Source organism: Pteropus alecto, unplaced genomic scaffold (assembly GCF_000325575.1).
Source record: "Pteropus alecto unplaced genomic scaffold, ASM32557v1 scaffold105, whole genome shotgun sequence".
In the NCBI taxonomy this organism is placed as follows: domain Eukaryota; kingdom Metazoa; phylum Chordata; class Mammalia; order Chiroptera; family Pteropodidae; genus Pteropus; species Pteropus alecto.
In genome coordinates, this window is record NW_006436294.1 from 6890513 (window position 1) to 6901367 (window position 10855).

Here is a 10855-nt window from a genome sequence, read left to right on the forward strand (position 1 = left end):
GGTCCAGTCCCCACAAGGCCACTCCGCGCTTGCCTCTGGTCTGCCAGGGACCACGGGTACACAGCGCAGCCGCCCAACCAGTCAGCCCAGCAGATTAGAGGGATCGGTTTTCTAGTGGGCGGTGGGGGTGCTGAGACCCGCCCCCGGGGCCCCTCCTGCTTCCACCTGGATGCCCCACTTCCCCATGGGTTTTTCTCCACCCCTGCCCCCTTCCTCATTCCTCCCCTCCTGCAGGTTAGGGCCCCTCCCTGTCCCCGTGACCTCTCTCAGGGTTTGGGCTCATCATTCCCTCTGGAACTGCCACTGGGGCACTTCGCCTCCGGCCTCCCCTCCACTTGGGAGACGTGGCAGGGGATGGGGGCTCTCCGGCCCCCGCCTCCCACCTGCATCAGTACCTTCCTGCCTTGGGTCCCTCCTTCTACCTGGTCCAGTGGCTCTGGGTTCAAGGTCTCCTAGGGTGTGGAGCCCCACGCCCTGCAGCCTCGAGGTAGTGGCAGGTGGAGCGTGGTTGGTAGGGATGCCTCCGAGTGGACTGGGGACAACCAGCCACAGTCCACTCGGAGGCTTGAGGAGACAAAGTGCTGGGTCAACAGGGAGATCTTGATTAAAGGAGGGAGGTGGGCACGGGGCAAGTTCACCCTGCGGACGCCAACCCCAAAGTCTACCTTGATCTCTAGTGGGGCCAATGGGGCCGCCCCTGAGGCAGGGCTCCCCTCGCCCCACTGCAGGCCTAGAAGTTGATGGGAGGTTCCCTGGCTAAGGCCGAGCTGGGAAAGAGGGGTACTTGACTTGGGTGATTCAAGCATGGCTCCAGCCACATATACCCCCAGGGCAGGGTGCCTGCGCTTCAGCCTCTGCGGGGTGTGCCCGCCTGTGACCCTGTCACCCCCTCCAAGTCCCACAGCTGCCAGAGCAAACCCTGGGGTGGGGCTGAGACAGTGCCTTGGGGCCTCTCACAGCGGGTCAGGGCCAGGGTCCTGCTGGGCCGCACCCAGACCCACTGGGCACTCCGTGCACCCCGCCCAGCCCCAAACCCACTCCTCTCCCAGCGCCCCCTCCTGCGAGGTGCCCTGCTCCTGTCTGGGACCCCCCACCCCTGCTTTCCCGGGAGATCAGCGATCGGCTCGCTTGGGGTCCAGTCTGTGCCAGGATGGGAAGGCCTGTGTCTCATGGGCACCGGGCGGGGCCTGGGGCGGATGGGCCACCTGGGTTTCCCTCAGACCCTGCACATGTCTGACACTCTCCTGGGGACCTTACGCTCCTCGCCACGGCTCTGGAGGTACCGGCCCTGGGGACCGTGCCGTGGATGTGGGACCGGGGGCTCCCGGCGGCTGGCTGGCTGGCGGGTCGCCTGGGGTGGGCTGAGCCAAGACAGCGGCCGCCATCGGATTTCACACTTGGCCTCGCCGCCTCGCTGTGGTCGGGCACTGATGGAGGTGAGCTAACTGGATTAGACACACTCCACACACACCCAGGTTCCTCCTAGCCCATCCCTTTGCTGTGGCCCAGCCCAACGCCCTCCTGTCCCCAGGCCCGGGGACCCTGCCTGGACTCCCCTGGGGAGCAGATGCCTGGCACCACAGCACTCGTTCCTCCTAGAGCTTCTGCCTGAGCCCCGCTGGGGAGACCCAGGCGGAACCTTCTGCAAAGCCGCAGCTGCTTGCTGCGGGTGGGGCCACGTGGCCGCAGGGCCCGGGCTGGCTCTGCCTGGGTGCCGTGCTGCAGGCTCCGCCCTCGTCTCCTTTCCTCCAGGGACCTCCAGGGCCGGGGCTCATGTGTGACCAGGGTCGGGACCCAGCATGTGACCAAGGCCGGGGCCCAGTGTGTGACCAGGGCTGGGGCCCAGCGTGTGGTCGCCGTGAGGGCTCAGCCATTGTTGCCCCATCGGCCTGGAATGGCCTCCTCCCCAGCCTGCCTGTGGGGCTGTATCCTTCAGGCAGCCCTTGCAGAGCCCCAGGTAGGCGAGGAGTGTCCCCACCGGGGCTCCCGCTCACTGCCCCCCTGTGGGGCACCCAGCAGAGCAGACCGATGGATCTTAAGCCAGTGCTTCTGGCTGTGAAGAAGGCACACGCGGTGTGAAGGGCTCCCAAGGCAGCCGCTGAACCCGCCTCTTCCGACCCTTCAGAAGGACCCCAGTGTGGCTGGCTCTCGCTGACGCGCTCCTGTGTACCAGCGGCCCCTGGGCTGGTCACAGTGCTGACATCACGCCGCCGTGAGCGCCCCCTGTGCACAGTCCGCACACCTGTCTCCGAGAGCAGCGGGGGGCGTGCTGGGACAGCCTGTACTCTCCCCCATGGCCACAGGGCCCCTTGGCATCAGGGCCGCCACAGCCCCGTCTCCATCATCCCCGCTCCACCCTTCCAGGAGACTTCCAGGAGGATAAAGTTTGTTTCGAGCTAAAGTCCAGTGGAGGAACTTGAGAGCGGCCACAGGCGAGGGCCGCTCGCTGCTGCCGGGCCCAGGGACCCCCGACGCCCCGCCGGCCCACGCGAGCCGCGCTGAGCTCCTGCTGCGCCCCGAAAGGCATTTCCTGTGCTCATGTTCACCTTGACCAAGATGTTCCTTCAAAAGCATCAGGGTTTTCCGTATTTACTGGTTTTGTCCCTGGATGCCAGGAAGGACGTTTCCTGGTTGTCATGTCCCACATCAGCGGGAACACGTACGGCGACTGGACAGCGCCGAAGGCCACATCTGAGTAACGGGGAAGGGGGAAGAGGGATCTGATCCCGCTCAGGGTTCCTACCTCGTCCAGGTCATGAGCACTGGACGTCTCCTCGAAGGGCTGGGCCAGCATCGTCCTACTGGGGGCATCGATTCCACAGAGGTTCAATAGGCAACCAGTACAGAGTTTTAAAGCAATTGTCCAAAACAAAATGAAGAGCAGAATAATAAATCTAGTTTGCACGATGGCCCTGAGCCAGGAGCCCGAACCCGAAGGTGACCAGCTAAACCGCTCAAGAGGCCAGGGGTCAGCGACACTCCCCGAATGTTCTAGGAGGGGCCTCCGATTTCAAAGGTCCCGCTCATGGGGTGGGGTGGGGCTCACGGTGCTCCGCGGGCAGAGCTTACACGGATGAGGGTGCGAAGGAGGTGGCTGCACGCAAAGTCCCCCACATCCGGCGGGAGGCTGCTGTCGTCGCCGGGTGTGGGGGCCTCGTGTGCAGGGGCCATCCTCGAAAGGTCACATCCAGGGGACCCCGCGTGAGATGAGCGGCCGCGTTAGGAACAAGTGACACATTGGTGGCAGGGAGGAGGCGGGGTCACCGCCTTCACAGGTGGCTCGAGGTCTCTGACGCCAGCCCAGCGACCAGGGAGGGGCTGGCAGGTGCGGACGAGGGCGCCATCCTTCCGGGAAAGAGGAGGCGTGTGCAAACAAGCAGCGGGGAGGGTCCGTAGGCCCGCGCCGGTCACCCCGGAACGCCGTGCCTCCGATGCCGGCTGCTGCAAGTCCCCGAACCTCTAGTTCTAGATCGCCGGTTGGGGAGCAGGGCCGTGCGGTTCTGGGGGCTTTCTTCAGGTGTGAGCGTGAATCCGAGCATCTCTTCCTTAGAGCCAGCGGATGCAGGGGTTGTTAATGGCACCGATACAGACCTTTCCTTCGAGGGCGGAGAGTCTTTTTGGCGATCTTTTCCGATAAGCAGAATCTGCAGGTGGCAGAGTGACAAGGTCTGTCACACTGTGAGGAGACCGCTTTACTGAAGCGTGGCTATTTTTAAGGGTATAGTTAGACCTTTAAACTATTCTCATAACAGTGAAAAGCTGGCTTCGGGGCTCCCCATAATGATCCCCCGTAGTTAGAAGGACCATCAGCGATGCCTCTGGCCGAGGCGTTGGGAGGGCTTCACCAGCTGCCTCTGATGATGCCGGCCACAGAGACCGAGGGTGATGAGCACAGCGGGAATGCCGCGGCACTGGCCAAACGCCCTGGCTTTGCCGTCATAGTTGACTTTCTCGAGGGAGGTCCCCCAGGTAGGTCCCTTCCAGGAGGATTGGAGCTACAGAAGGGGCAGTGGCTTGTCTGCATGGAAAACAGACGAGTCACTCCCAAGACAAACTGTGCGCACGAGATGGGAGTAGCTAGATACAGTCCGTTAGGGAGTTTAACGTGTCCCGGATGGGTTCCCAAGATTAGGCTCCTGGGGCAAGCAAGGTGAGTGCTTTTTGAGGCCTTATTAATGTTTCCCCAGCAATACTGATTCATGAATGACATCGTTTTGTCAGAAGACCAAGGATTTAAAGCATTACAGTCGTTAATAATGAAAGTTGTCAAGCTTCTGCCAGGACGGGCTTTTATTTGGTCCAGTCCAGAGGCCCGTCTTCTCATCGCGCCCACGGCCATTGGATGGCCAGTGTCGTTGTTCCGTTCCTAGACCTTCTGCAACTTCCGCGGACCATCTGCAACTTACTCCATCCAATTAACTTCCATCCGATCTTTCCCTTTCTCATTCTGGAACAATCATTTCACTCTAGGGCAAAATTACCTTCTTGTTCTCAACAAAAACGTGTCTCTGTCCCTCACACCAGGCAGCGCTGGGGTCCGGCCTGGCCCCCGGGGCCTGATGGTTGAGCGTCCTTGGGTGCGAGGAATGTGGAGCCCACCCCTTAGCGGGGCTCAGGTCTGCAGACCCCTGAAGCCACCGCCAGCACCGCCCCACCCCTGCGGGGTGAGCTAGACGACCAGCCCCCCGCCACCCTCCGAGTGCCCTCAGGTCCCCATCTGTCAATGGGTCACCCTCCAGAAGCCGCAGCCTGACTCGCCGGCAGTGACAGGGGTGGTGGTTATCAATCACCATGATGACACTGCCCAGGACCCGTGGGTATTTCCGCAGTTGGGGGAGGGGCAGCAGAAAGGCCTTTGGTATCGAAAGGGGCCTGATGACCTGATGACGGGTGAGAGCCCCTAAGGGCAACACCTGAGAGCAGGGGCCAGCTGCGGAAGTGACCGGCCATCCTGCCGGGAGCTGGAGGGATGCGGGCACCATGGGGCAGAGCAAATCGGCTCACAGGTGTTGGCCCAGCCAGCCCAGGGCCCCCGTGTGTCTGCTCTGGTTGCCCAGTGGCTTTTGTCCACCCTCTACCCGGTGGGCTCCTTAGGGCTGGGGGCTGCTCCCAGGTGGAATGGGGTCGGGGGCCAGAAAGCTGGGGCGGGTGGGTTCCTGGGGTCCCACCTCTTAACCTCTCAACCTCTCTCTCTCTCCTTCTCTCTCTCCTCCCCCCGCCCCCCGAGGCGTGAGGCGGGGCACCTCAGGAACCCCCTATTTATCCTGCTCACTCCCTTCCCACGGGTCTTCCCCTCCAGCTTGCTCCAAGGTCAAGACTGGATAAGCCAGGGCGAAGAGCCAGCAGGACCAGCCAGAGCAGCCCAGAAAGGCGAGGCGGAGCCCAGCCGAGTTGGCTGGCGGGGGCAGAGAGAGGGGCGGACTCAGGTATTCATCCATTTACTCACTGCTAGGTGAGATGCTGACAGGACCTGTGATCTGGGAGGTGCACAGCGTGAGTCAAGGAGGGGACCTGGCCTAAAGGCAGATGCCCATACTGGTCGGGGTCAGAGTTGGGTCAGGGCTTGGGCTGAGCCTTAGCCAGGGGCAGGGGCATGGCCCTGGGAAGTGCCCGGACCTCGGGAAGCAGGGCGGAAGGGGAGGGGCGCCCTCCATCTACTGGTCTGTCCAGTTATCCATCTGGGGTCCCCCGTGTGCCAGCCCCGAGGCTGGACGCTTGCACCCACAGCCTCATTAATTCTCATGAGGCCTCAGCTCAGTGAGGACTGTCATTTCATTCTGTCGGTGAGACGGCGAGGCTCCGATGAGCTCTGGACCACCTTGAGCTGTAGGATCCGACAAAACTCGCCGAAGGGCGAGCATGAAGAAGGACGGGGCCTCTCGATTTCTTTTTACCCTTCTCAGCGTTTCAGAATTATGAATAAAATACGTGTTCATCGCAGCAAGTCAGACGCTAGCCGGGGGGAGATGGAGCAGCCGTCGGCTGACGGGCCCGGCTTCTCGCTGCCTACGCGGCCTGACCAGACTCAGGTCGATGCCTGCGGCCCCGGCCCCGCCCCGGCCGCATTCTAAGGCGACTGTGTAATGGAACTTTCCGGGGCGGTGCCACAGCACAGTCCAGCCGCTCCTGCGGCACTCAGGCTGCTGCCAGATTCGAGGCACCACACAGGGCTGCAGGCGGAGCCCGAGCAGCATCTGTACGGAGGGGATCTCATTCAAGTTGGAGAGGTCCCCAAAGTAGGAATGCCCACTGCCCGCCTGGCAGCCCTGCACCCACGGTCCTGACAGGCGTGGGGCAAGCCCTGGCCGCCTGGTAGCCCCTGCCCCCTTCTCCCGCCCCTCCGCCCCGCGGCCCGGCCCCCAGACCTGGGGCCGGACGCCTGACCGTGGTCCTCGAGGCTTCCTGAAGCTCTGGTCCCAGCCCCCTCCTTCCAAGCTCTCCTGACCCTGAGCTCTCACACTTACCTAACTCGCCAAGAAGCTCTTACATTTATAAACCCGCCTTCCCAGCCTCTCCCCCCCGCCCCAGGGCCTGGGGTGCTGAGCCCCCTGGCTGGGGTGGTCAGCCTGCGAGCAACCACTTCACCCCCTGCCTCAGTCCCGTCACTGGCGGAAGGGGCATAATAGTGGCACCTGCCCTGCAGAGTTGTCGTGGAGCTTCGAGCCACCACCACGGGGAAACCGGACAGATGCGAGTGTGGCACAAGCTGACGGGCCTGATTTCCACGGATCCTGTTATCATGCAGTGATGCACACTCCCCACCAGAGGGCTTGCTTGGCCTGGCACGTTGCATGCCTTCTGTGTGCTCCATGCTGGGTTCCAGAGCCCCGTCAGCGGTGGGGGGACGGCAGCATGGCCCCGTCAGCGGTGGGGGTCGGCAGCATGGCCCCATCAGCGGTGGAGGGACGGCAGCATGGCCCCGTCAGCGGTGGGGGGACGGCAGCATGGCCCCCGGGGCTGGGGGAAGTGTCATCGGTGTGGGATGGGAGAGAGATGGACAGATGGACGTGGGAAGCGGGTATAAGACGCTCCCCATACTGCAGCACACCCAGCTCCCACTGGAATCCTGCTCTCAGCGACCCCAGAGCCCCCCAGTGGCCAGGCAGAGCTCTAGTCCATCACCCACGGGGATGGGAGGGAGGGAGGGCCTGGGCCCTGGGCTCCTCCCAGCCCTGGCCAAGGATGCCACCTGACCCAGGACAAAGGACTCACACCAGCAAAGCAGTTATGTCTTCCCAGGCCTCTCCAGCTGGATCAGGAGATCAGGGGCTGCTGGGGCTGGAGACCCACATCAGTCCACCTCTGCCCCCCGCTCCCGGCCAGCATCCTGACGCCTGTGCCTGTGCGGGCAAGGCAGCCAGCTTGGGGTGGTGGGAAGGGGGACAGAGCTTGGTCACTTCCCTGAGGCCAACAGCTCCTGGGGGGGGGGTCTGGCTTCTACCCAGCCTCCCCAGGGAGGGGCTCACACCTGACTGGGCCTGGGGGCAGGAGGAGGAGACAGTGGGGTCCTGGCCTGCAGCCTGAGCTGGGCACTCATCCAGCCCAGGGGCTCCTTCCCGTCTCCTGGCCCAGAGTGAGGCTGGCCCCTGAAGACCCTCTGGGAAGTGCAACCCAGGCCCCGCCCCCAGGGTGACCCGGTCCCCTGAACCCCCATGGTCTTGCAGTGAAGCTCTCAAGATGGAATTTCCAGCAGTCTCCCCTGACAAGGGTCCTTTTGGGACTAACAGAGACCCCCACCACGTGGGCACTGCCACTGGGGCCGGGGCACTGGTCAGGTGAGGAGGCCTGAGGCCCTGGGCGCCACCGCCTCACAGGGAGGGTGGCCACCCGTATCCAGGATGCCCAGTGCGGGGCAGACCTGTACTTCCCGAGCCTGGCCGGGGATGGGCTCACCTGGTGGTGGGGGGGGCTTTAAAAAATGCATATTCTTGGGTCCTCGGAGGGGCCCCAGCACCCGGCTGGGTTCGGGGCACCTGAAGGCCACTCTCCGATTTACCCCATAGAAGACTGGCGGGGCCCACAGAACAGCCCTGCCCTCCCCTCCCCTCCCCTCCGGCCGGTCCCTGCAGCCTTGGGGCCAAGCCGGGGGCGGAGCTACCTCAGGAACCGCCCCCTTCTCGGCAGCCTCACTCGCCCCTCCCACAGCCCCCAACCCAGCCCCCAGCTCCACCCCACGCGGGCGCCTACCCCCGGCCGTCTGAAGTGGGCGGGCACATCCCCTCCAGGGCCAGGTTATACGCAGCCCCCGTGGTGAAGGGCGCCCTCCTTGGGGCTCTGCAGGCCTAAACACCAGACTTGGGTGGCCCACAGCCCTGCTCCCTCCTCCCTGCCCAAAATAGCCCTGGCTGGGGTTAGCGCTCAGGCCCGACCAAATATAGCCTGGACAACCCCCTGTCCCCTCTGCTGCACCAGCCAACTGCCTCTGGAGGAAGTGGGGGAAGGTCAAGGGTTTGGCTGAGCAAGAAGGGACAGTCTCCTCAGCTTCTGGGGCTGGAGGGGCCTCAGGGGCTTCTTCAGGTGAAGCCACTTCCTTCTCTGCCAATGTCAGGGAACTCGAGGGGCCCACCGCTTGAGGGTTTTCTATTCGAGGAGACCTGGCTGTCCTTGGGTAGTTTTATTTACTGGCAGCAAGTAAAGGAGGTGGCCCTGGGAAGGGAGGCTTAGCCATTGCTTACACACACAGTTTTGTTAACAGCGTGTTAACGTCTTCATCGCAGGTGGCTAAACTCATCTGGTTGCTGCTCAAGCTCATCCCGTGACAGCTGCGTCTGTAAACACTGTGCTAGTTTTGGCATTTCTCAGGAACAGCATTTAGTAAAAGCCGCCCAGACCTTGGGACCTTCTCCTGTCTAACACCAAGGCTGCCCAGAGCTCTTCCCTAGGACAGCTGGAAACAAAGGCCTTCCTCCTCGCTCGGCCCTCCGGCCACACCTGCCCCCGCCCCCCAGGACTGCCAGGGAGCTGGGGCGCACCTCCCTGGCATCGGGGATTCCTTGGCTGAATGACCTATTAATAGCCACACTGCTGGGGGCCCATCCTGGGACAGAAGAGGCAGCTCCTGCACTGAGGCCAGCCACCTTTGGGAGACCTAGTTCCAAAGCAGCCTTTTGAAATGGATCGCGAGCCAGGCCACATGGGTGGGGAGGCCAGAGGGGGCCGGGGCATGTAGGGTGGCTGGGGGGTGGGGGTGCGTCTTGTGCCTCTCAGAGCTTTGTCTTTGAGTGGGTCCTGGGGGGAAGAGGGGACGGGCAGGGCTTCAGAGAAGACCCCAGAGGGTGGCCAGGAGTATGGGGGCCAGGGCCAGGGCCCCTGGGGTGGCGAGGCCGGCGCCGTTACAGAGGTCGTACTGGCAGCAGGAGGTGGTGGACGCGTGTTTGGAGTAGCCGTCGTACACGGTCTCGAAGCAGCTGGGCATGCAGGACTTGCTCACCTTCATCTTGGTTGGGGTGAAGTCTGCAGAGGACAGGAGACTGGCAGGGACCCTGAGAAGGGCCGGGCGCCCCAACCCCGGCATGCAGGGCCATTAGCGCAGGTACCCACTCATCTGGAGGGCTCCCAGAAAGGGTCCTGTGGCCCACGGGAGCCTCATCCCTCAGTCAGTCTCCCCAGGAAGGGCTGTGGGGACACCCCGCCGACTCACAAGTGCGTGTGGTCATGCAGTAGGTGACCATGGCCGGGCAGCGCATGGGGTTGAAGCAGTTCTCGCCGTTGTAGGAGCACACGTGGCAGTCCAGGGCCTGGGCTGGGGACCAGGGACAGGGTAGGAGGAGGGCGGGGTCACACACAGGGAGAGGTCGCCGGTCCCATCGCCTTCCCCAGGGCAGAACAGCTAGAAGGAGAGCTGGCCATCGGGAATTGTGGCCCCCCTCCCCACTTCCAGCCTGCCTGCCCCCCCCACGGGTCTGTCCCTCCCTCCACCTCACCCAGAGGCAGGGCCACCAGGAACAGGGCGAGCAAGGGTGCCATGGCTGGGGGCGGGGGGCAGAGCAGGGGCGATGAGCAGCAGCTGGTCCTTATTCGACTCCGGCTGGGGCTGCCGAGGGCACAGAGGGGGCTGGACAACCCCCAGCTCTCCGGAGCTCCTGGTCCACTGGGGGCACTGCAGCCTGCCGAGTGGGGGACAAAAGCAGGTGGTCACCGAGGGGCCCAGGCAGGGGTCCTAGGGCAGAGGAGCCGCTGGTTCAGCCTCTTTCAGACGCCCTGGGTGTGGCTGAGGTTTCCTGGGGGGTGGGGGGGTGACCAGAGAGACCAGGCCGGGCAGACGGAAGGAGGCAGCCCAGGGTCGGGGTGGCAGGGCCAGACCCACACCGCCCCGGCGGTGGGTCATGCAGGGGCCCTGGCTCCAGGGGCACTGGCCAGGGCGACTGGGCCCCGGCGTGGGTTTCTCCTCACTGGTCCCCATTCCCCCTCGCTCCTGGGGAGTCCCTGCGTGAGTGCCCCACTTCCTACTGCTCTTAGGGCCCCCTCTCCCAGGAAGACGCGGAGCCCTGCCTGGGCTCTGAGGCCTGTCCCACCACTGCAGGATCTCCCCGCGGCCCCCGGCTACACCCAGAGGGCATTCCGGGGGCGCTTGCAAGAGAGCAGGGTGAGCCAGGCCCGGCCTGGGAAGCGGGGCGGTCTGGACTACCACCCCCTTCCTCCCGTGGGGCTGTTCGGCTCCGGGCCCCGCCCCGGGGGAGTAGATCTGACACCCCCTCCCGAGAAGGCTCCTTCCATGACCCGTTTCCGAGCGTCAACCTCGGTGCCCAAGGCCTGAGTCAGGCCCGGCTAGCGCTGCTGCGCCTCCCGCCCCCTCCTGGGAAGCCTCACCCCGAAGACTGAGGGACCCGACTCGGCGGGGGTCGGTGACCTTCGC

At 64.0% G+C, this 10855-nt stretch overlaps 1 protein-coding gene across 1 annotated transcript; it reads right to left on the minus strand.

The window, feature by feature from the left end:
* Nucleotides 1-8599: 8599 nt before the first annotated feature.
* On the minus strand, nt 8600-10543 carry LOC102880011 (ly-6/neurotoxin-like protein 1). The gene is made up of 3 exons (XM_006912942.3): nt 9924-10543; nt 9641-9742; nt 8600-9453 (listed from the first exon to the last, which is right to left on the minus strand). The coding sequence occupies exons 1-3, from the start codon at nt 9964-9966 to the stop codon at nt 9257-9259; spliced, it is 342 nt and encodes a 113-aa protein (XP_006913004.1). The 5' UTR covers nt 9967-10543; the 3' UTR covers nt 8600-9256.
* Between the last annotated feature and the right edge of the window lie 312 nt (nt 10544-10855).